The sequence below is a fragment of the Leuciscus leuciscus genome, assembly GCF_965113295.1.
Source record: "Leuciscus leuciscus genome assembly, chromosome: 20".
NCBI lineage: Eukaryota > Metazoa > Chordata > Actinopteri > Cypriniformes > Leuciscidae > Leuciscus > Leuciscus leuciscus.
In genome coordinates, this window is record NC_138744.1 from 7,788,686 (window position 1) to 7,815,242 (window position 26,557).

General features: G+C 39.8%; 1 protein-coding gene across 2 annotated transcripts in view; it reads left to right on the forward strand.

The window, feature by feature from the left end:
- Nucleotides 1-26,135, forward strand: part of rbms3 (RNA binding motif, single stranded interacting protein) — a 140,468-nt gene extending 114,333 nt beyond the window's left edge. Inside the window, exons 7-14 of one of the 2 annotated variants that reach the window (XM_082149354.1) lie at nt 7,068-7,174; nt 8,601-8,644; nt 11,349-11,445; nt 13,554-13,604; nt 19,356-19,466; nt 20,687-20,770; nt 21,142-21,269; nt 22,277-26,135. In XM_082149354.1, the coding sequence (XP_082005480.1) occupies nt 7,068-7,174; nt 8,601-8,644; nt 11,349-11,445; nt 13,554-13,604; nt 19,356-19,466; nt 20,687-20,770; nt 21,142-21,269; nt 22,277-22,280 (626 nt within the window). In that variant the 3' untranslated portion in view covers nt 22,281-26,135. The remainder of the gene's footprint in view (nt 1-7,067; nt 7,175-8,600; nt 8,645-11,348; nt 11,446-13,553; nt 13,605-19,355; nt 19,467-20,686; nt 20,771-21,141; nt 21,270-22,276) is intronic. The other variant, XM_082149355.1, reaches the window with a different exon arrangement.
- Nucleotides 26,136-26,557: the final 422 nt, after the last annotated feature.

Below are 26,557 nucleotides of genomic sequence, written 5' to 3' on the forward strand. Positions count from 1 at the left end.
CATACATTTCTTGTCTTTTTGAATACATATTTTTGCCATAAATAAGATAATTTTAAATCCATTTGTGTTACTTCATTACATCATATTTGCAGTATTTGACAGTAAAATTACATGTACTGTATTGTTAAATCTTATAATATATTTGTTATCTTACTTTTAACCAATTTGCATATTTTTACATAATTTTTCTGCTAAAATTACAAAAAAATATTACAGTGCATGTATTTAAATCATAAACATTAATGAATTGTATCAATTGTAGCCAGAAAAACAAGCATGCAGCCATGATGAGCCATCTTTAGAAATTTGTGTCTGAACTTCCATTTTTGCGATAGTTCTGTATATTTATGGCATCGCTATCGAAGGGGTTTACTTATTGTGGAGTTAACAAATGTTATCATGAGCATTGTAATGTTTAAAGCATAAGAAATGTCAGTAGACCGGGAAGAACAATGCGGTTCATTCATAAATCTGTAAGATCTTACCTTCATGCTGTGGAAATACAAACTGGTAGACAGAACACAACGAGTGCAGCGCTGAAAAGGGCCGTGGCTATAAGGTCTATTAGAGTTAGCTTTGGTTGGAGCCGGGAGGTGGGTGAGTAATGAGGACCCCGATTTCCATTCTGTGCCGAAACCTTCATCTACAATGAATGTGTCTCTGTGCAGCAAATGAGGTTTCTACATGGAATTGATATCATGTACTGGAAGACTTCTTAATGTAGGAGCACTGTATTGTATAAAACAGGAGATTTTCTGTGTGTAAAACTCAAGGATAAACAGTAGAAAGAACGGGCTTCCCATTTCACAAATATACGGCACACGTGTATAAAATAGGGGTTGTTGCTTTCATTGCATTCACATGTCTCACTGAGCATGTGTGGGCTCACCTCACAGCAGCACTCAATTGTGGGCTGTGTTTTTGTACATTTTCTCCCTATATGTATCATACGGCGGTGACTGAATGTGGAACCAAAGCGCACCTTCGTTCCTGGACCTGAAAGCCACTGTGCCAAGCTGGCAGCATAACAGATCTGTGCGGTAGGCTGCTATTAAAGCGTGGGCGATGTGTAGACACCAGCTTTGTCAGGGTCACCCGCTCCTCCTTCCCACTCAGTGCACACCGTTCCAGGGCAAACAGTGCTCTTTGTGTTGGTAAACACCATCCTTTATTTCCTCCCTGCATGTTATAGAACAGGGACTTCCATTTGTAGCACATGTACAACGTGTTGTTTTCAAGGCCCTCTGCGTCAAAGCAATCTTCCAGTTAAAACAACATCTTCTAGTAGGAAAACCTACTAATCCAAATACAGTTAGTCATGGCGCATCTCTCTAAGGCCCTATGATTTCCATGTTGTGGAAAATGCGGAAGGTAACGCTGGATCAAGCCATAAAAATCCAATTTTCTGTATAACGCGGAATGTCATGGAATTTGGGAAAAAATGTAATGAATAAATCAAAAGTAAGGCTTTAAATTGCGATATGGACTACACTGGAAAAAAAAATTCTCATTTCACAATTACAAACGAACGACAAGTAACACATTAAATTAAACGTTAAATTATGACTGAAATATATTACTATTATATGGTAGAATGTACTTCTCAACCGTCTATGTTCTCAACATAACTATAATAATTGAATTTGATTACATTTTAAAAGATTTATCAACTATTAAAGTTTTATTAATTCATTTAATTACCAGTTTTTGATAACAAATTTGTATTAAATTATAAAACATAGAATCCCCCAAAAATTATAACAGACTACACAGAATTTCAGAAAAATAAAAACGCATTTCATAGAGCACTATTAATGTTAACAATGCATTGATAAACATTTAATACATTATTTAATTAAAAAAATGTATTTATTAAATTGACTAGACATCCTTTTTTAATAATTAAAATTGAATTAAACCTTAAAAATAGAAGCGTGAATAATTAAAAAGAAAATGTAGTGAATTTGGGAAAAAATAAATAAGGATTCGGGACTTCATAGGGCCCTATAGCTCATTTGAGGTTGTTGGGAAATAAAGGATGGCAGGTATTAGCGAAGGAATGGAGAAATCTGTGAACTTGAGGGCCATCATGGGCTGAGGGTGGGAAAGTCGGGTGTGGCTCCAGGAATGCCTGCCGCCCACAGAGAGAGCTGGAGGTCTGTGGGAGCCCAGCAGGAGTTGGCACACCAGGTGACGCGCGGTGGATTAGAAACACATGTCAGTCTTATTGACGGACCCTCCTCCTTCGCACTCCCTCCACTGAATATCTGCGGTGCTGTGACCCAAAGTTAATAAACAGCTTGAAAATACATGTGGTCAGAGCTGTCTGCTTGGGTAAATGTTATGAAACACTTACGGACACACATGCACACACAATCAAACACACTTTCAACACAGGACAAGTGCCATTAACATATTGTGTTTCGCAAAATTGTGCTCTCATTTTTGTGTTTGTCTCTGCAGGAAAAAGAGAAGGAGATTTTTTTGGGGAAAACTCCCAAGCAATGAAAAGTGGCCCAACAATATTTCATAAATTCCCCATGAGAAATAGAGAACGTAAAAATTAGTCAATTAATTATGAATTTTCCCTGCATTAGTTCATGTTACATTTAAAACACAAGTCATCATGTTGAGACACTCACTGTAATGATGCGTGAAGTTCCAAGGAGACTGATTAAAATATTGGCAAATGGACATTCGTGCAGTGTTGCAGATGTTGGAGGATGTGTGAGTGTTTCTGGTTTGCCCTGTGGTGGTTTGAGGAACAGCATCATGTTTTAGCTCATTAAGTGTGATAAAGTGTCAGATTGAGATAACTTAACAGCTAGTGTGTGTGTGTACTTGTACACGTTTCTGTTTGTCTTGATAGGCACTTTGAAGCCGTCTAGCATGGCCTGCTAGCCTCGTCAAAATGTATCACGGTAACCATAGTTTCCACAAAAATATCACAGCTGTGTCTACAATACTAAAACTATGTATAATTTGGTATTAGACATCACAGTCATTAAAAATAAATTAAGCAAAAGGTTGCCAAGGGTGTTGTGGTTGGTTGATAGGGTCTTGCAGGAATGTTGCTAGGGTGCTGTTTCTAAGGCGTTCTGGGTGGTTGCTTGGATGTTCTGGGTGGTTGCTAAAATGTTGTTAGAAGGTTGTCAATGGTTTTCTGGGTGGTTGATAGTGGATTGCTTTGCATTTGCAAGGTATGGGTGGTTGCTAAAATGTAGCAAGAAGGTTTCTGAGGTGTTATAGGTGGTTGCTAGGGTGTTGCTAGGATGTTCTGAGTGGTTGCTAAAATGATGCTAGAAGGTTGCCAAGGGTTTTCTGGGTGGTTGATAGTGGATTGCTTTGCATTTGCAAGGTATGGGTGGTTGCTAAAATGTAGCAAGAAGGTTGCTGGGGTATTATTGGAGGTTGCTAGGGTGTTGCTAGGATGTTCTGGGTGGTTGCTAGAATGCCGCTAGAATGTTAGAAGGTTGATAGGATGTTGCAGGAATATTGCTAGGGTGCAGTTTCTAAGGCGTTCTGGGTGATTGCTAGGGTGTTGCTTTGCAGTTACTAATGTGTTCTGTGTGGTTGCTAGGGTGTTGCTTTGCAGTTACTAATGTGTTCTGGGTGGGTGGTTGCTTACTCTCTCAAGTCAAAACAGCAGGGTTAATACTTTTTTTGCTGTTTTAACTGGTGAAAATTGTAAGTGTGGCTGCTTAGAAAAAAATGTATCACAATTTGATTTCAGGTATAATTTAATCGTTGCACAAATAGTATGAATTACAGATTGAAGAGGTAAAATGATTTAAGCAATAGTAATAGTTAGGCCTGTCTTATCTGATTGTAGCTGCAGACACATATAGAAATAGAAAGGTTGTTACTCGAGGTGTTTGTTTTTGTGTGCAGTGTAGTATGAATTCTGGGTCCGAATCAGAAATCAGTCATTCTTAACAAAGACTCAAAATTTTCCCCGCACGAGTGAGATTCAGCACTTTAAGTTCAGGGCAACCTGACTAGCAAAACAAACATAGCAAATGCCAAGCAGAGTCTGCTCATAAAATCAGCATGGATATTCCACCACGCTCCAAAAGCAGCACAAAAACTCCCAAGATTATTTGGCTTCCCGATTTTATGATGGCTCTGGTTGTTATTTTAGAGTTCAACCTAAACTGTGAGGGGATTTAATACAGGGCGTTTCCCACTGTCTCAGCTGAAACACACAGACATACACACACAGACTCATTGTTTTTGAGATAGGGTGGGGGGGTGAGAGGAGCTGCTTGCTCAAACATTTCGAGCCTGCCGCAAAAGCTGTGATCTTTTCTGCTGCCTCGTTTTCTCTGTCCTTCACAAAAGAGTCACTTGTGCCGTGCTGCTGTTATCAGCGCTGGCCAGCGTGTGCATGTGTGTATAATAGGAGGGTGATGACAAGGCTGCAGGTGTAGACCCTGACTCCTCTGCAGGTGGAGGAGAGAGACTTTTACCCCACCTTACTTCAGCTCAAAGCACACTGAGATCACAGGGGCCGAAAACTCTCCTCTCTCCTCTCCTCTCTTCTCCTCTCTTATGAATAATTTATATGGTGAGATATTTGATAGAATTTAGAGAAAATTGGTGTTTATGAGAGCAGCTTGTATTGATGAAGAACAGAATGTTTTGAAGGTAAACATTTTAATTTGGGAAAAATGCATACATAGGCTAAATATCATCTTGCCACCGGGGTCCGGAACTCTGTAAATTTTTCATATTCAAAAATAAAATTTTAAGTTCTCTGAATGACTAATTAGCCGTTAAAACTCCTCCTATGAGTGTCTGTATGTATAATTCAGTTTAGACAGTTTGCTAGATTGTTTAGTGTCCGTGATGTGAAAATGATGGAGAGTGATTTATGTCGCTGAGAGACGGTAGCGGAGTGAACGGGGCTTGAGAGAGAGTTTTGAGTGAGGGAGCGGGGGCAGTCTCCGCCATGTTGCCAGATTCAGTTATTATAAATGTCTTTAGACTTGTTTTTTTCCGCTTAATGTGACACTTTAGGAAGTGAGAAGTTGCATTTTATCTCTAAGATATGGTATCAATGTTATCAAAAAAAACTGTAGCATAATAACATTAGTACACTGATCTGTAGAACAAGTAGGTTACATAATTAAATATACATGCAAACACAAGTCATGAAGAAGGCTATATGCAATTTCATTCAGTTCAATACTTAACCTTTCACAAAGTCATGCTAAAATCATTCACACTGTAAGAGCACAGGCAAAGTTCTTATTACTTATCAAAACTATTACACTTACAAGTATTGTTGCATTAATAATAAACAAATAATACCTAGTCTATAGTAAACTATTAACAAATTGTGATGCAATTAATAAGGTCTAATTTAAGAATGTCCATCCCCCCAAAACAGACGAATAGAGAGAGTGTACCCAAAGTGTAGAGTGGCAAAAAGGTTCTAAAGAATACACTAGTGCATTTGTATGTTTTATTATAGCACAATTCTTAACACTTCAACCCAGACCTCACTAATTTCCAAACCCTTATTACAGCCATGCTTGCTTTTCCTCTCATTTTGTTTCCTCCATTCTGATCTGAATTCCTCTCATCTGTCTCATTCTTCTCTTCTTTTCTCTTATCTCTTTTCTTCCCTTCTCTCGTTTTATTGTTTCTTCTGCCCTTTTCTCTCATCTCATTCAATCTCTGGCATCATGTCCAATTAGTGTTTTTCTCAATCACGGAATGACTATTTTATTGAGACACCTCTGTTTTGAAGACTTGATCCCTTGTTTGATGTTTCATTCTAAACAATAGACAAACAAAGAACAAACAACAGCCACTAAATATTCTATTCAGCTACAGAATACATAATGTTCTGTTGGGGCGTTTCAGCTGCTTGTTTTGTATTTGTTTATCTGGTTTTATGCAATATATGTGCTTATTTCTGCACAAAGCATCCTCTGCAATCTGTAATACAACAGCTCTCTATTGTTCCTCAGAGCTGCTGGAATATCGCAGTGCAGGTGAGAGCGTGCAAAGAGAAAGCGTTCATTTTTCTCTGCCAAACTAACATACTTTCAGAGGTGACTGTAGAGTCATATTGCCGGAGGGCAGGATTACTCAGAATAGTTGTCTGGACTCCACAAAGCAGAAACTCCTCCTCCTGCATCTATCATCGCTCTTTGCCAGATCCCATCATCCAAGAAGTTTGTGCTCGCTTTAAATGAGTTTTTCTGGTTGCTGAGGAAACCAAATTAAGTTTAGCTTAGCTGTGGCGTACAGGAATTTGTTCAACTCATGTGCAAGATTTCCTGCTCTTTAAGTGCGTTCCTAGACTTCATAGAGGAGTTCCACATCCCGCAATTCATACTGCCATCATGACTGAGCGAGAACATTAAAGTGTTTCGCCTCAGCGCCTGCCATCCTGCTTTGCACTTTTGGAAGAGAACTCTTTTAAACTCTCTGCTCGCCTGTTGCATGAACCGGTCCCTCTGGGTCGTAGAGGAGCCTTCTTGCTTTCCTTTCCACTTTTTTTCCTGTGTATAAAAGAGATAATAAGAAAAATACACACTCCAGTGAGCAACAAAAACAAACAACAACGTTTCAAAACTTTTCGGTTGGCGCAGATCATTACGACGCCATTTAAGTTATTTACTGTCTCGTTCAGGTCATTTATTATTTCGCAAATATTAAACAAAGAGCTTTGAAGACCTGCCAGGGAAGTTGTTTTGATGGGGGAGATTTGAGAGGACGTCCGTGCCAAAAGTGAGTCGATGGTCTGAGTGTCGAAGACATAATGGAGGTTGGGGTGGGCGTGCAGGAAATCGAGGGGAGATAGTCAAGGGGTGTTGAACTTCAAAAGGTCATTGGATATTCCTCCGCTGCTCTGTGTGGGTGTGATACCTGCGGTGTAACATTTCCCTCTCTGTTCAATACACACTTCACTTTCTTTGCCGAGGTCGTGACCTTTCCATCAATCGTACTGCGGTTGACCTATGGAGGTATCCATCCACTCCTCCCTCTCACGCCTTGCTGACTGGCTGACTGATCTTTTATATTTTTCTGTGTTTGTTCCTTCTTCTCAACAGCCCCGACGGAGCCACTGCTTTGCAAGTTTGCAGATGGGGGACAGAAGAAGAGGCAGAGTCAGAGCAAGTACCCTCAAAATGGCCGACCGTGGCCCCGGGAAGGAGAGGTAAGTGCTATCTATCGATCTACAGTATCTATCTATCTATCTATCTATCTATCTATCTATCTATCTATCTATCTACAGCAGGGCTATTCAACTGCCGGCCCGCGGGCCCGCCAATCATTTCCATCCTGCCCGACCCTCCCTCTTCCTCTTTTCCTGGCGGTGCGGCTAATTTAGTTTGATACTCGCTCCGATTGACCCGAGAAACGTTTTACGTGCGAATATTTCAGCAGTTATTATATGTTTCCCGTATTTCTGTCGACTAAACCAGCGAGACCAATCATTTGTGAATTAATCATTCTTTTGGTTCGATTCTTTCTAAACGCTTCATAACGGTCTAAAACTATTCGGATTCAATCGGACCGCTCTGTCACTGAATCATCTGAAGTGGTTTCTCGGTCAGTACAGTAACAACAAATAGCGCTGTTTTCAGTTGTTTCACTAGAGGTTTCAGCACGGCCCAGCACAGAGTTGCGTTTACTCTCGGTCCCGGACACTATTATTAAACAGCGTTCCCTACTATCCCTGCGCCTTCCCTTTCCCAGGATACCCAACCCTGAAGAAGGGTATAAGTCGGGAACAAATCCTTTGTTTCAACCACTGGCTAGAAGAAAGGAGTGAAAGAAAGGGAGGCAGGAGAAATCATTTGATTGATGGAGTCATCTGGCCATGTTTAAGTTCCCAGTCTTTCGCACAAGTCCTTTAATCTCCCCTCTCCTGTTTTTATTCCCGCAAAGCAAGTCTCGCCGTCTGGGTTGGCTGATGGGAAAATGGCGGCAGGGTGAACAACTGGCATTTTCTGGGCAGCCCCAGCTGCTGGCATGACGCGGCGGTTCAGGGAAACATGCCCAGATACCGAACAGACCATGAGCGCCCATTATGAGGAGCTGGCAGACACCATGACTTTGGCTGCACTCTCTCATGAAGGCGTATTTCAATATGCAACCCCCGGGGTCCACATTAACTAGATAGAGTGTCCAGTCACACATAGGTTAGGTCGATGGTTTTCCCACCAGTCTCCAGGTTTTCTCCCCCACGGAGGAAAACTTGGCGCCCGACAAGTTGCAGTATATGAGCGTTGTTTATCTGCTCCAGTCCAATACACGTCTAAGCGGCCAGCTTTCCCCCCTTATTCACTTTGCTAGCACGGCTCTGTCAACATGAGCTATGCCTTCTGCAGGCTTGTAAATACCAAATAACTTTGTGCCATATCGAACCCGAGCCCGTCTGGTATTACAGCCCAGCGCTCTGAGGTAATGGATCCACAGCTACAAGTCTCGGCCATGTGCTTTTAAAGATATAAAGAGCACTTGGCCGGCCCCTATTAGATGACCCTGTTCTATTGCCAGCATTACTCAATAGACTTTATAGGATACTTGCTTCACCGGAACAATCTTTCACTCTTTGTCCTGTCTGTCTTGTGTTTCAGAGTGGCATGGCACTGACCTATGACCCCACTGCAATGCAGAACGGGTAAGAGTCATTTGTTTTTTTTGAGTTTTCACTTCTTTACAGGTTGTCCGAGGATAAAATGGTCCGTCCTTACATGGTCCATTACTTAAATAAGCTTCTTGCAGTGAATCCATCCTCATACCAGTGTTTTCTTGCTGAAAAGACCAGCAGTCACCAGCATAAAGTACATTGTTTTGTTTTATATGCTTGTAGTATGCTTGTCTGAGGTTTCCTAATCCAGTAAAGCAAGACATTTGAAATCACTTTTAGATAATCTTTAGAGAGTCTATTTAGAAATGTTTAAAATTATTTTAAATAATAAGTTTTTATGAAATATTATTACATTTTAAAATAGCTGTTTTCTATTTGAATATGTATTATAAAATGTGATTTATTCATGTGATGGCTAAGCTGAATTTTTTGCATCAATACTCATGTCTTCAGTGTCACATGATCCTTCAGAAATCATTCTAATATGCCGATTTGGTACTCAAGAAATATTTCTTATTATTATTAATGTTGAAAACAGTTCTGCTGCTTAATATTTTTGTGATGCAGAATTATTTGATGGGTAGAAAGTTTAAAAGAACAGCATTTATAAAAAAAAAAAAGAAATCTTTAGTGACATTATAAATGTCTTTATTCTCGTTTTTGATTAATTTAATGCATACTGCTGAATAAAAGTATTGATTTATTTTAAAAACATCTTAATGGAAACCGTAATGGCAGTGTGTATACTGTATATGTATTTATAAGAAAACATATAAATATAAGTTTCCACTCTAAAAATAAAAATGTTCAATTAATTTAATTATTAAATTATTAAAATGATTTTCAGTTTAAATTGGTGGGCATATTACATTAAGAAATGCATTGTAATGATACATTAAAATAATACATGGTAGTTGTAGAATTTTCAAACCAAAATGTATATTAGTAATGTATGAAATAATGTATGAAAGTTGCTTGTGCAAAATGCATTTTGAACTATCAATTTTTTTTCATTTCACAAAAAGGTATTCCAGACATTTGACAAAAAAAAAAAAAAAAAAAAGTATTTCTACTTCCTGAGAAACATGAAAAATCCACCAGGGGGCTGAAGATATGTGGTACATCATATACAAAAGGTCTTTCAGGAAGGAATTGATCATATTAAGGATACATATCGCTTTATAGGGTCAACTTAACCAGCAAGACTGTCTCGACTAACCAGGCGGTTCATGCAGATTTAATTTGGTCTTTTCAGCAGGGTTAACAACATCTCAGCTGCAGTGAATAATGCCAAACTTTACAGAGTTGTCTTGTACACTGGCACACACATACATGTCATATCCAATCTGCATTTTGTGCCATTGTTGCACCGAAGGGTGCAAGTGTTTCGTCAGGTGCTGGTTTCAGGGCATGGAGATGGGTGCCGGGCTTGGGTAAATAAGTCCCTTTCTGTCTGTCCGCTCCTGTGGACGAAGTGCCCAGGGCTCTGTCTCTGATCCGGCCCACTGGGGAAACAGTCATAGTCTCCCAAATGCACCTCAGCTACCAACTTCGGCTCCGTTTGCACCTCTGACTCAGCACTTGCCGTCTGCGGTAAAGGGAACGAAATAAGGAATGACAAAAATATGCACTTGGGAAAAGAAGGCAGATTCTGAATTGTAAATAAAAGAGCTGACTAGAAAGTGCAGAGGAAGAGAAATGCTTTATTTGTTTTCTTTCTCCTTTCCATCACTTCTACCACATTAGATATATAGAGAGAGTTCATACAGTCTTCTTAATTGTTTAATAGCCCATGCCGTCTCAATGTCAACGGGCTGAAGATAATAGCTGGCATAAATAACAGCAGAGCGGTGCTAGGCTAAAAAAGGATAGCACAGTAACGTAAACAGGTGTGTAAAGCTTCACATTTTAACCCTGCTTCAAAGATTGTGTTACCTTCTTCCTGGACATGCTCTCACTCAGGTCGTCTTATGTGACTGTGACATAAGGGAGCATGTGCTCTCTAGGGCAGACAGCGTTTCTCTCCCCACGCTCCATTTCTCAGCTGCCAGACAAGCCGATCAATAAAGCCTAGCAACGGAGCTTGCAGATGAAACATGTCCGCAGTAGGTACACAATGATAAATAAAGTCCTGCCGGAGAACTGTAGCTATTGGAAAATGCTGTTGCTCTGGTAACACGGAGGGCTCAACAAATTAACTGTTGTGACAAGCCTATGCATATAAACAGATACACACAGACATGATCGTTTTATTAATGATAAACTTTTTTAGTCAACAAGGATGCATTTATAACGTTACAAAACATTTCTATTTCAAATAAATGCGATTCTTTTGAAATTTCCAGTCATCAAAAAATCCTACAAATAAATAACCGAACCCAAGTTTTAAAACCCTTGTCTTAGGGTGTCTTTACACTTGTCAGGTTTGGTTTGATTAAAACAAAGCACAGCGATTGCTCTGTTTGTGCGGTTCATTTGAATGTGTGAACGCAGCCATCCGAACCCTGGTGCGCATCAATGTTCGTAAGTTCTGTCGCAAAATATACATCATGAAAGCTTCTTTTTTGTTGTTTTGAATCTTTAGGTTTGGTCTTAAAAAGGACAGTGTGAACTAAGTGAAGCGAACGAAAACTAAATGTATAATTTTCTTGTTTGGTCCAGACCAAGAGAACCAAACTACACACGCTTAGACAAACAGAAAAGGGTACTAATAGTGTTTTTGTGTATCTTGCAGGTTCTACTCCTCACCATACAGCATCTCCACAAACCGCATGATCGCTCAAACGTCAATCACTCCATTCATCGCAGCCTCTCCTGTCTCCACATATCAGGTAAGATCACAGCATATACAAACACTTGCTGCAGGCAAACAAACTCATACATTCACAGACATTTATAGCATGGACCCTAGAAACATCTGGACACTTAAGACACGTGATAATATATGAATGTCTTATAATATAAAATGTCATTTAAAATATGCTTTTGTTTTTAAGAAAGACAGCAAAGATAGTCTTTTAAGCAAAAAATTTCATAAAGTCGTTTCATAAAGACTTTCTGGGAAAAGGTCTAGCATCAATTACTTGGTTTGATATCTAATGCAATGACATTCAGGTGTTTTTAGGTGTAACTTCAATGTCCAAAAGTTCCCAAATACTTTTAGAGGGCAACTGTATTACAAACACAATTACATGCAAATTACATATCACATACATATGAGGAGAGCGTGTTGCGGTATAGCGTGTTTTTCCATCACTGTCCGTGTTTGATGTTTTGTTAGGAAAGCTTATTAACGCTGTTCACCAGCCCTGCAGTCAGACGGAGTGAGCAAACAGTGACTATGAGCATCCCTAATTGATTTGGCTTAAGCTAAACTAAACAAAACATTGCTGAGCGTAGAGAATAGCTAAGCCCTTTAGATCATGTACCTCCCATCCTCACGAGAACCTCGTCCTCGCGCAAACACGCCGACACACACATACACGAGCACGAGCGCACATACATGTATACAAACCACCCACGCTGACCCTAGTCCTAGTTTAAACTCTCGGCCGCACGTTTCTTATGATAAATTCTGCATGCCAGAAAGGTATCTCTAAATCAAATTCGTGAAATCGTGCAAAAGTGTCCCGCTGGCCGGCAAATTAATTTTAAATTGCAGACTGCACTGAACCCGCCAATACGAGTTCAAAGCCAAGCTGACGGGAAATCAATGCGCTGTTACCTTTATTTCTCCCCTAGAACTTTGAGAATGGAACAAGAGACAACTGTTTCCCTCTCCAGTGAAAGGACAGAGAAGAGCAGAGAAGGAGGGAGAGCGAGAGCATGAATCTTTTAGCAGTCGGGGAGAGAGAGACAAGGTGTGCGCTTACACATCTTAGTGGACTTAGTGTGTTTAGAGAGAAAGAGTGAGAGAGAGAGAGAGAGAGAGAGAGAGAGAGAGACGCCCGAGGCAGATCACAGTGATGAACAAATCCCAAAGGCTTTTCTTCCTAGAACAACATAAAAGGACACCGCATATAAATTTAGACACCTACAACTGTTCAAACGCACTTTCACGAATCTAAATGCATACATCCATCCTCTCAGACAGGAAGTGGACACTTATCCTCAGTCCGCTTGGTATAAAAAGCGTGGTATAAAAATAATACTCGAGCATACTGTGCCCTAAATCTGTGTTATTTTAGTATCATTGTGATACTATTAGTTTTTATTAATATTTCGCATTTTTTAATTTTTAATTTAAATAGTTTTAGTCTATTTGTAATAGTTTGTCTATATGTCTATAGTTTTTATAAATATTTATTTAATACATTTTTATTTGTTTTAGTTTTAGTTATTATATAGTACATCAAGTTAAACTAAATGAAAATGACAAATGTCGCTATGGTAAGTACAGTAGTGGCCAAAAGTTATGTCCGGCATAGGAACATTGACATCTTCAGCCTTTTTTCAAATATTTGCTTAAGATTTTGTAAGCATTTTGCTTAGTTGGAGTCAGTTGTTTTATTTGTAATAACACAATGATGCATGCCAAATTGTGCTGACATCATTTTTGTCAAACAAATAAAATGATGAACAGTAAAAAGTTTATTTTATTTCAAGTAACGAAACTATTAGTTTTAATAGTTTTAGTTTTAGTTAATTATAGTAACCCTGTCCTAAATGAAGTAATTGTTGGAATTACTATGGTGGCGAGATGAAAGGAGATATTTTTTGGGGTCCAAGTCGGCCTCAGATGATGAAATTGCTGCCGCAGCGCTGTAATTAGGAGGCAATATCGCTGTCTGCAGAATTCCGATCCCTGTGTAATTATCGCACTTGTATTACTTGCTCCTGCCTCGGCTGCTCTGTGGGAATCGGGGCTTCGAGGCAGCGGGAAGAGGCGTAGGAGGGGGGGTGAGGAGTGAAATTAAGAAATGCTGGTTTCCGCCCACAGGTCCAGAGTACGTCGTGGATGCCTCACCAACAGTACGTTATGCAACCTACGGTAAGTGCCGCTGAGGAGGTGTTCATTTATCTTGGTGTGTGTGCGTGTGTGTTGGGGACATGAGGAAACAGACAGATAGAGAGGTTTGAGGAGAGGTGAGAGTGATTCTGTTTATCTCTCTGAAAGAGTGGATGTTCTGTGAGTAAAAAAATAAATAAAAATGTGGCTCTTTACCCCCATCGCCCTCTTGTGGCCGAGCAAGTTAGTGCGGGAGCTGTGAATAGTCAGGGAAAGGATGTTTATATGGTTGCATCAGAAAACCGATAAATTCTGCCTTCGGAGGATGCATTGCAAGGTAGGAAGGCATCAAGGAACGTCCGAATTCAATGTTAGCATCACTTCTGTCTCCTGAGATAGCTTCGTCTGATCGTTTTTTGAAGGCAGCATAGATGTATCATTCACTGCCTTTGATATCCCACAATCCTGTGCTTTCCATTCTGTGACAGTTGAGCTAGAAAAAATAAAGATGGCATCTAAAAGTTTTGGTTGGTGGTCAGTTTGTGTGTAAATGTATGTTTTTGACCAACGTTTTACACTTTTAATGTCATTTCTAGTGAGAAATTGCTATTGTAGTTATTAAATATTTGCTTAGTTTTCCCCAAAGCTCTCTGTTTTGTTGTAGATCATTAAACTGTCATTCCGAAATCAGTTTCATGCGATACCTTCGTGTGCAAACGCTGCCTGCCAAGTCATTGCCTGATAGGGCAGCGAGGCAACAAGTCAGCTGCCTAAGTTTTCGGAAGAAGCTTATGTGTTTAAATGGATAGCCTATGTACTTGCCTTCATTGGCCAGTTGTGTTCCTTCAGACAGTCTGAATCAGATTAATAGAGCTCCATCGGCACATATTTGTCAACCTGAAGAGACTTTCTTTTCTCTTTCTCTGTCTCACTGCACAAATACACACATACAAACTACCTCTCTTGTGTTCTTTCCCCTAAGTTTTGTAGAAAAAGGCAATCCCTTGGCCGAGGTCTGTGTAGGTCTGCCCACCGTCTCTTTGGTTCTCACCTGATCTTGGATTTACTGTAAGCCAGGGGTCTGCATTCCACCTTGGAAATGGCCAAAGGTAGTCTGGGATCAGGGCTTTTTTTTTGGCATGGCCTGAAAAAAGGCTTCAGTCAGCTGTTTCCAGATCCGCAGAAGGCAGACGCAGAGTTTCATATGATCCTGAGCAACACAAGAAGTGAAACAGAGTTATAGAAAAGGAGGCAGATGTCTGACTAGATAATGATATTCCAGACTTGTTGTGTGTGAGTGTGTGTGTGCATGTGTAGTCGGATGGGAGGTTTGATGATCATGATTATGTTGTGTAAATGTGTTTGTAACCAAACCCTCATATCTAATGATCTGGCAACCCATCAAAAAAGACCTCAGCTGCCTGGGAGAGAGAGAGAGAGAGAGAGAGAGAGAGGGAGAGAGAGAGAGAGAGAGAGGCAGTGGGAGTCTGTGAGCTGATCTCTGCCTAATTTGAAAATCCTGGAAAGAAAACAAAGGCGGAAGAAATCATGTTTTTTTTGTTTTTTTTGTGGGTCCTGCAAAGAGAGAAGGCAAGCAATTAAAAGTGGCTGAGAAAGGGGAGCATTGTTATTGGAGAACGGCGCTGCATTTGGCACCTTGTTACCGTGGAGACACGTGACCATAGCGACCGGAGCCTGCGATGAGGGTTTAAGCAAATCAGCAGACAATGGAAGCGCTCTGAGCTCCCTCTCCGCAGTGCAGCGTGTGTGTGTGTGTGTGTGTTTTTAGTATACATCGGTACCTTAAGTGCACCTGCTGTTGTGACCTGCTGATTATGTTGGCCATACAGCTGAGTTATGCATTACTATTCCAACCAGATGACAGGTGTGTGTGTGTGTGTGGGTGGGTGGGTGGGTTGGCTCACTTGTGTCCTTATCAGGGCTGAGATAAGGACATCGCACTCTGCTGCGAATGGGACTGCCGCTGAAAGCACCTACATGGGCACATGAGCATCTGAACTGGACCTTGGAGCAGTGGAAAAATGTTGCCTGGTCCGATGAGTCCCATTTTCCTTTACATTACGAGGACGGTACATGTACGTGTGCACCGTTTACCTAGGGAAGTGATGGCTCCAGGATGCACTGTGGGACGACGACAAGCCGGTGGAGGAAGTGTGATCCTGTGGGCAATGTTCTGCTGGAAACCCTGGATCTGGCAATTCATGTGGATGTAAATCTGACACGTGCCACCTACATAAAAAAATTGTTGCAGACCAGGTACACCACTTTGTGACACATATTGCCTGATGACGGTGGACTCTTTTAGCAGGATAATGCTCCCTGCCACACTGCACACATTGTTCAGGAATGATTTGAGGAACATGATGAAGAGTTCAAGGTGTTGCCCTGGCCTCCAAATTCCCCAGATCTCAATCCAATTGAGCATCTGTGGAATTTGCTGGGCCAACAAGTTCAATCCACGGTGGCTTCACCTCGCAACCTACATGACTTGAATGAACTGCTGTTAATGTCTTGGTGCCAGATACGACAGGACACCTTCAGGGGTCTTGTAGAGTCCATGCCTCAGCAGGTGGGCGCTGTTTTGGTAACACGCAGAGGACCAACAGCATATTAGGCAGGTGATCATAATGTTTTGGATCATCAGTGTGTATATGCATACCATGCTGGTTGACCAGTACTAACCAGAATAAACCAGCATGAAAATCCATGCTGGTGTAAGCAATTTCTGCAGGGTAGCTGCACAGATGTTGTCAGCAGGGCACACACACACCAACCAGCAGGCACACACTTACCCACAATGCACCACCCAGAGGGCCATCACTCAACTGTACCTGTTACTTTCCATCTTAGCGCAGAGAAGAATCCCCAGCCGCCCTAACCAAATCACATCCTGGAAATGAACATTAATGAATCAAGACTGCAGTGCATTACGGCAAAGCCGCTTAAAGTGGAACCGCCACGCAAGAGGAGAGAAAAGAAATGAAACGCTTCTCTAAGCCCCCGCTAGTCACGGCCATTTGCAGAAACAAAGAAGCCCATGTTTGAGTAAAGATTTAAGTTTATCTCAGCCCCATCACAGCCCGAGAACGCTCTGTTTGAACGGTGGGAATTGGCGGGGTGTCGTGTGTGTGTGTGTGCGTGAGAAAGAAAAATGCACGCTATATGTTTTTCTTAAGTGTGTTTCAATTGTGGGAATTCATGGTTATGCCTTGGCACATATTGTTTAAGCTTAATATTAGACATCCTCCCTGGCAGCCTGCTTTTTTTAAAGCGCCGGTACCTGAGAGAGACAAAAAGAGCCATTTCCTTTTCCTGTCTCTATTTTAGATGTCTTGGCAAAAAAACTCTCCTTCCTCTGATGTCACAGGAGATTTCTGCTCGTCCAGTTTACATCGGAAACCTCTGGCTTTAAAGTGCAGCCACGGACATTTTTTGGCATCCAGTACTCGAAAACATCAGCTTAGATAAATGTATATTTGGTCTGAGGTTGAAAATGAGCATACAAGCTGTTGTTTGAAGAAAGAAATCTCATTGGCTGCCTCAGAAATCTCTCTCAGAATGTCACTCACTTTCCAAATACTCCCCCTCAGGGAAATGAAGGAAAAACACACACGCATGCACACATACGCACAAGCGCAGCTTTAATCATCTGTCTAAGTCTCACACTGATACGGCTGTAAATTAGAGTGGAGAATTATTCAGCATGGATTTCTTTTTTCTTCGCTCATTATGAAAGCTTGTCGTGGGGCGGGGGAACTGTTAGCTTGAGGCTCTCGCATCTGAAAGCTAAGACGCGGAAGGCGCTGAACGGTTTACCTCTGAAAGCTTGAATAGAGACAGAGCGCTTCTGACACCAAGTGCCTGTACAGTTTATTCTTCAAGCACAGGCAAGCACCAGCACCACCAAGCTGTGCAAGCTGAGAGACAGACTGAAGCTTGCGAGTTTGTGTGTGGAAAGGCTTTTTTTTTTTTTTTTACTGTTGGCACACTCAGAGAGAATGTGTCTTCAGAAATTGGGGTAACCAGTCGTTTTGTGTTTGAAATGACAAACAATCTGGAGTTCCCATACATATACTGGATCATATACCATACATAAAACAAATTTGCATTTTTATCTGAATGTCTTAGTATTTACTTTGTCCCTCTTTTGCACTCGAATTGCATACATTTCACAAATTGACATGTTTGATTATTGACCTGCAGTGGAAATAATACAGAATACTATTATAAATGTCTCATTCGTTATACATCATAATGTCACATCCTTAAACTGCTTATTTAATTAGATATTGAATTGGATATTTCCCAGATTTTAAATGCACTTAGTCACATCACAATTATGACATGCTTGAAAAGTTGATTGTTGATGCTTTGCCATGAATTATCCATTGAATATTGATAAGATGGTGAAAAATACCAGAATGAAGCCTTAAGGCCCTTTCACACCAAGGATGATAACTATAACGACATAGATATAGTTCTAATAGAGAGTCCACACCACAATAGTATCGTTGGAATCACTTTCAGAACAATTTTTTTCCAGCTGATGAACGCTAAAAACATTTGCAGCCAATCAGAATGCATCCTACTTTAAAGAGCTCGAGCATTTTGTGAACTGCTGTGGATGCTGATATAGTTATCGTTTTAGTTATATTTATCATTCTTGGTGTGAATGGGCCTTTTGTTAAAATAGTACCTTAAAAAAATATTTTTTGTCTTTTAGTTAACATTATCCAACAGTCTGCTTGGCCATAGTGACGACAGCAGAAAATGAAAGTCTTTTAAGGCATTTACACTACCATTCAAAAGTTTGGGGTCGGTAAGATTTATGTTTTAGAAAGACATGCTTACCAGGACTGCTTTTATTTGATCAAAAATACAGTAAAAACTGTAATATTATGACAATTTAGAATAACAGGTTTCTATTTTAATATATTTTAACATGGATTTTTTTTTCTCGTGATGACAACGCTGAATTTTCTGCAGTCAGGACAGATGAATTTGCAGTGAAGCATTTTGCTACATTGGGCGAGTGATTATGTTCTGATAAGAGTCTTAAACACAGCACTTCTAACAAGAAAGAGTCCCTCACATAACTGTAACCAGAGTTGTACACCGCACAATGTTTTCTCATCATCCTTTGCCAAACCATCTGAGAAGAATTGAACTTTCTGACAAACTGTTTGACGGAGGGTCTCCTCGGAAAGATTAATCCTAATCAAGTTGGCATGTGAAAATGAGCGTGTGTGTACGGCTCTGGCCTAGTTCTGCTGAAGCGGTCGTGTGACGGCATCAGATGATAGCTCAGGTCGGCGGTTACAAATCGCAGCCGTTTTCTCTCTCTCTCTCTCTCTCTCTCTCTCTCTCTCTCTCTCTCTCTCTCTCTCTCGTCTGTTCCTCACATGTGTTAGCACTCTCATCCCAGTGTGCCTGAAACGTAAACACACCCGCGGTGCGGAGCAGCTCTGCTGTTAAGTGAGCGATGCATCATCTCTGCAGAAGTATGCATGACTCGCATTTGGATCGCATTATTTCACTTGTTGAAGTGGAACAGCTCACGTCTGGCCCTCATATTAGGGCCCAGCTGTGGCTGTACGGTGATGAGATGAGTGAAAGAAGGAGAGAGCTTTTTTTGTTGAGAGCATGACTGGGTGATCAGTGACTCTAATGAAGTCGTCCAGATGTGTTGTTGAATGGTAGCTCATTTCCTCTCCCGTCCTTCACGCGGTTTGACCTGTAACAGTGTGTTTGTACATGTGTGTCCTCTCGTAGGGTGCTGTGATAACGCCAACCATGGACCACACCATCTCCATGCAGCCCGCTAACATGATGGCACCCCTCACCCAGCAAATGAACCACATGTCCCTGGGTACCACTGGCACTGTAAGTGTGTCCGCTGTCTCTACCTTAAGGCCTGTTCACCTTCAGCTGGTCTGAATCACAGAGGAGCAGAGGAACAAAGCTAAACTCTAATTAAAAGTATACAAACTCTATGCAAAGAACGACCAAGTAAAGCTCTGCCCAGGAGAGTAAAAAAGTACCGGGAAATAAAATATGGATACTGTGTTAATATTGTACTCAATTAATAGGATCTAGCCAAAAAATTATGAAAGGCTTCCACATTGATTTGTACTTAAGTATTTTCAAAGTGAAAGGCAATTAAAAAAAGGTCAAACTTTGTTCTTAGCTTTTGAAATTAATCAAGTGAACTAAAACCAATAACCTGAAACCTTTTACCTGTTAAACACAGGCAAACACTGAATCAAGTTATTGTCAGAGTGTTATTGTTAACTTAAAGAAAACTGGTTTGTAGGCTGATCACTGAACATGTTTGCACTCAAGTTCATGTACAATATTGGTTTAATTAAACATTAATGAAGGTATAACTCAGCCATATATTTTTAATAAGAGGATAGATTTACGTCATTATGAGCAGTAAAATATGTACTTTGGATCTTGAAGGGCTGAATGAAATTGCAAATCATTAGAAATGTAATGAGTAAAAGTACAATTATTCATTTTTAATAGTACTTAAGATTAAGAAAAAAGGATTCAACTTATAGAAGTAGTGAAAACAGGTTTGCTATCGTTCATCATCCATCTCAAAGAGATTCTTTATGGAGCCCCTGAAGAGACATGGTAATGAGAAAAAATATTTCAATGTTCGCTCTAAAAAGTTTTGCATCCCCCCTCACTCGCAAAAGCATTAAAATATAGTTCATATTTTTGCCAGCGAACGCAAAGTTTGTCAGGGAAACAAAAAACTTTTGTCAGCAAATTTATTGAAATATTTTTTTCCCCCTCACATCTCTTCCATTTTTTTCCGTCACCATGTCCCCTTCGGGGCTTCATATTTTTGAGCAGATTAGCTTTTGATTACACTGTAATATGCAGCAGCAACACCACACATGTGATGCAAAATCTTACATCTGATTGGGTGGTGAGTTTTCTCATCAGACAGACAAATAAAATCACCAAGCACTTTAGAAAAAAAAAAAAAACTAGCTCTAACATTGGAAAAATGTTTGTCCACAATGTGAATAGGTCCGTAGGAATGCACCGTTTGCTGTGTGTGTGAATTGACTGTGTGTGTTTTGTTGCAGTACATGACTGCGGCTGCTGCTCCTATGCAGGGGACCTACATTCCCCAGTACACTGCGGTGCCTGCCTCAGCTGTCTCAGTGGAGGTGAGTTTCTGGGTGACTGCAAATCCATTCACTGCTCCAACTGATTAGATCCAAAAAAAATCCACCCACAACTTCCGTAGTGCCTTCTATTCATGGGTTTCATCCGGTCCGTTTCCACAGGTGTATAAAATCAAGCACCTAGATTATGAATGCAGACTGCATTGTGCTTGATTAATACACCTGTGGAAAGGGACCGGATGAAATCCATGAATTCCAGCTTTACAAGGCTTGACTCCAGTCTGGAGCGCGTCTTTAAGTTCAGTCCTGTCTGAGTACCCAAACACAGCCCTACGGCCTTCTTTTTTCTGGAGGCGGTCAAACTGTTTTTTTGTGAGGGGGCATCCTGTAATTATGACATCATATCCTTCCAGGGAGTGGTGACGGAGGCTTCTCCACAGAGCGTTCCTCCCTCGTCGCAGGACGGTAGCGGTCAGCAACAGGCTCTGGGTGTGGACAACACCAGCGATCACGCGCCCACCTACTCTTTTCAGCCCGCCAAGTGAGTTTGAGAGACACTTCACTTTGATAAGAGGAATTGGAGACAAAGTATCTTGTTCCCATATGCATGATTCATTAAGCACACAACATTTTTACAACATTGCATTTTGGTTGTAGTTGGGGGACAACATTTTTATAAAGAAATCAAATGTGTAAAAATATATCACAACAAAACCTAAATGACCAGAAATAACCAGCTCCAGTTTTCTGAAAGAAATTAATGCTTTTATTCAGCAAGGATGTATTTAATTGATCAAAAGTTAGAGTGAAGACATTTATAATTCTATTTCAAATAAATGCTATTCTTTTTTTAACTTTCTATTCATCAAAGAATCCTGAAAAAAATTATCACTGTTTCCACAAAAATATTAACTAGCACAACTGTTTTCAACATTGATAATAATAAATGTTTCTTGAGCACTAAATCAGCATATGAGAATGATTTCTGAAGGATCATGTGACACTGAAGACTGGAGTAATGATGCTAGAAAAATTCAGCTTTGTCATCACAGGAGTAAATTACATGATAAAATATATTAAAAATAGAAAAAGATATTATTACTGTATTTTGATCAAATAAATGCAGCCTAAGACTTTCTAACCCCTATCTTTTGGACAGTAGTGTATAAGAAAGGTTACATTTTGGTTGCAAATACATCTCATTTAATTTTATACAACCAAAATAAAACATTTTGGAAACAAAACAAATCTGTGCATTTGAATAGGATGATTCCTAAAATGTTTCAATGCTAGCAACTTCATAACATTTCTGGGAAAAAAAATGCATGTTTTACACTACCAAATCGTTGTATGAAGTATGGAGGATATAAACGGCAGCAACATTTTTAAGACTTGAAAATAAAGCTGGGCTTGGAGGTCAAGCTGAATTTTTATTTAGCTCAATAAATGCTGTTGTTATTGGGCCTTCGGGACTAAGTGATGATCCATGAGTGAACCTTGAATTGTATCCAGTATGCTTTTCAAACTCTCATCTTCTCATTGGTTCAGATAACCAGAGGAGATGCGGGGCGTTGAGGTGACTGCGTTGCCTTGAGACTGGGGGACTGCGACGAGGGAACATTGAAGACAAGAGCGCAAGAGATAGGAAAACACGTTTGTGTCTACTTTTGCACAAGCATCTAAAAAAAAAAAAAAAACACGACAACAAACAATTTATTTAACACCTGGCCCACACCGGAGGACCTTTGGAGAGCTCACAACCAGACAGGAAAAGAGAGAAATGACGTCTGGGAGATTGAGCCTACTGTTAATCGGCTACCCGAAAAAACTTTACCTTCATGAAGTGAACGAATTCAAACAAGTACAAGTTTTCCTATTCTTTTTTTGAATGTGCAGGTAGGTTTTCAGAAACAGTGGGTTTTTCTATTAGACGAGGAAGCACGTTCTTGTAAAACAATGAGAGAAGGAGCAAAAGAAGTCTTCCTCGGATTCTAAGCTACTATTACTTTTCTTTTTTTATGAGTTAGATTTTAGTTTTCTAGAGAATATTAATGTTTTTTCATCTTTGTTGCCTTAATTTCGAGAAACATCTAAGACTTTTTCCTGTTTGAACTGAACAGACTGACGAATGCAGTGAAAATGACCTGTCAAGGAAAGTAAATTACCTGTATAAAGCATAGAAAGAAGAGAGAGGTCTCCTTGAGACGTTTTAAATTATCAGTGGTGACTATGTGTTTAAAAGAGAGGACAGACAAAAAAAAATATTGTGGTCATGATGATGATGATGATGATGATTAAACAGAGTTGCATTTTTTTAGAAACAGAGGAAAAAATGTTAATCCACTGCATCATGGGAAATGCAGTTTATTGTGTAGTGCAGATCATTTTTAATGGCATTATTGTTTTTATCTGCAATATTTTTTATGAGCTTTAAGGTGTTTTTAGCCTGCTTTGCTTGTTTCATTGCGGAAAAAAAAAGAAAACTAAAACAGTCAAAAAAAAAAAAAAAAGGCAGTGCAAATCTACATAGATAAAAGCTTATGGATTAAATCGAAACGAAAAAAAAAAAGCAAATGTGTGCAAAAAGCAATAGTAATAGGAAATTGTTGACAATTTCTTTAGTCTTTCTTAGCTGTGGATCAAATGCAGCCCATGGATGGCATATTTTATACCAAAGATGAAGAAACCCCCCTCAAGACAGTGGAGTGGATCAATTTTTTTAGTTTCTTTTTTTCTATTTGAGATGTTTTGGCATATTCATTTTGTTTCAGAAGTATCCGTTTGACCTTGACGGCCAAATTTGGTACTTAAGGGTTTAAACTTCTTTCCACTGTTGCAGAATCTATGTCAATCGTTCAGTTGAGAGGCAGAAAACCACCATCACTGATTCTCATGAGTGTGATCTCCCCAGCAGAGGGCGTCAGAGAGCGGCTGAACCATCAATCATCTCGCGTCTGCCCGGCTGAATGAACTATACCTCTATCTCTGCACCTCCCAGTCGCCGACCCACGGTTGGTCACTATTAAACACGTCGCGCGTCCGTTCAGTTTGAGCTTTCTCACAAAGAAAGCCGTTTTCAGCATTTCAACTTAACAGGAAGCACTCACTAGTGTATATTTAAACTCTGTGTACAGATCACTACCTCATTGAAAGCAATTTTACCATGAGGAAACACAGGAGAATGTGTTGCGGGTCATAAAACACAAGCTTTGCTCTAGGGGCACTGAGAAACAGCTAATTAGCAGCATTAGCATGACATATTGTTCTGAGCACCTCCGTCCTTCTATGTAGATGTTTTTTGCGATCGAAACACCTCATATTATATGCAAAGTTTCTTTAATTAACCAGATGCCATAGGAAATCTCTCGTGAAAACAACAGTCTTTACTTGAAAAACGAAGGCTCTGTCCCTTGCAGTTGCTTTATAGTCCAGATTTTGGTGACGTAATCCAGTTAGTAATCCGCAAGACAGCGAATACACATCGAGTTTGTTATTTGGGACAGGGTCTAAGGTGCCCATCGTCATGGGATCCGGCGGTTGCTCTGGTGCCTTGACAGCTCGGAATTAGGGTTAGAAATACCACGTGTGACATCTCGACTTTCCATATCTGAAATCTGCATTCATTTTATCAGGCTGCCCATTCCAGAGGGGGGAAACTAGCAAACAGAAGAGTAGAAAGGGGTAACATCTTATATATTAATATATAAAACAAGGCTGCTGTCCTTTATTTACCATGAAGTAGTTGTTTTTGATGCAATCTGATCTCTATAGAGCACTACAGTGATGACGTATTTTTGTAGGCCAACCCGGAAGTTAGCATCACCCGCGTTCACTTTTGACAAAAACTCTGTAGTATTTTTCCATTGGCATTTAGATTATTGCGGAAAATAAGCTCTGTGACCATCTTCACAAATGTACACAACTTTTATCAATTCTGAAGCGTGAATACAATCGCCAGAAGTAAAAAGTTAAACGTACTGTAGGCTATAAACAAACTACACCACTGTCACATAACTTAAACATCACCACCATTAAACTTCTGACAAACATTTTAGTGTTTATTTAAAAAAAAAAAAAAAAACCGCAAAATGTGATATATTTTAAGTTGTAGAATAAAATGTGAAAATATATTGAGCTCGACCCATTCATAAATCCCACTGACTTTTGGATGATGGAACCAGAAGTGCTAAAATGCTAACTTGTTTCCGGGTTTTTGGCCTACAAAAATACCTCATCCCTGCAGCCCTCTATTAACACATCAGCAAAGAGTTTCAGAACATGGTGAATTATGGACTGTCGGGTAATAAGAGTTGTCGAGGTTCTCTGGGAATAAATCCATCTGTTATTGAAGGGCCAACGATAGACATCATGGTCATTTTGATTTCTTCATGTGTTCATTTGAACGCCATCATGAACTTTTTGGGTCTTGTGTTCCTACAACATGACCTCTATAAAAACTACATAATGATCTCAATTAGCCACTAGGGGACAGTATTAAAGCAAAGTTGGTGTATGTTATCCTCTGGGATGACTATTGCAGTGAGCTATGAGACAAGTTCACACTGTGGATTAAATCAATGCCAAGTTCACAAGACCAGGTCAGCACTGCTTCAACAAGCTAGCTTTTCATTTTTCACCTGTTTAATCAAAAAAAAAAAAAAAAAAAAAGTGAGAGAGAGAAAAAAAGTCACTGTGTTTTGTGTCTGTCATCCACTGTCTTCTTGGAGAGTTCTTTTTATCATGTGCTCGCTGCTATCAAGCATTCAGTATTTAAGGGGACAGAGAAAACTCAGGCTGCTGTCTCTTATGAGAGGTGTGTGATGTCATTGAATGCGTTATACACTCTGCAGCCTTCATGCTTTTCATTAATGAGTGAATAAATGTGTCGGGTTAAGCTGAAGGTTTTTCTGACTGTAGGATGGAGTTCTCATCCCATCAAACCTTCTATCCACTCGGAGGTTTTCGCTGGCTCCTATTCATTGGATGTGAGGTCCAAGCCATGCATTTTTATCTGTACATCTGATTGGCTGTCACGGTTGAGGTCATTGAATGACAAATGTTCGTTCGTTCGTTGGACTGTCACGAAACAGCGTACTACATTCAACCAAATTCAAGACAAACGGCAAAACCTCAATTAGACACTAACGTACTGGCAGATGAAATAGAGAATTATTTATGGAAATGTTTTTTTTTTTGTACAGGTGTTGAAATATGAAAGAAGAACAGTTTTACGATGCTACAATGTTTTTTTGTTTTTCTTTGAGTTGCTTCACTTTCTTGCCTCCCATGTGCTCGAGCTGTGATCCTGAGAGTGTCTGTAGACCAGTGGATGTTAGGTTTAAACTTCTGTTTATATTTTTTTCTTTTGATGAAGCTTTCAATAAAAAAATCTACAAAATCACGCCAATTTTCGATTCTTGTTGAGCTTTTCTTTTTGTGACTTTTCATGCTGTTTGTTGAAAGAGCCAATGTTCCTGTACGCCACGATGAGTACAGCGCGAGCTGTGACTTCCAATTCAATCAGAAAGATTCACAAAACAGCCTCAAACTCAACATAAAACCATAAAAATGTACGCTACTTGAAATACAGTAAACATTTACTGAAATAAAACATTTTAAAAACTAGTTGCAAATGCAACATTTCTCGTTTTCATTTAGTTTAACTTAATGTAGGCTACTAAAATAACTCAAACAAAAACTGAAATAAAAATACATAACTATATAAAAAAATTTTTTTAATAACTAATGGCACTAAAATGGCAAATATAACACTAAATTACTAAACAATTTATTAAAACAAAAATAGAACATATAAAATAAAAATATACT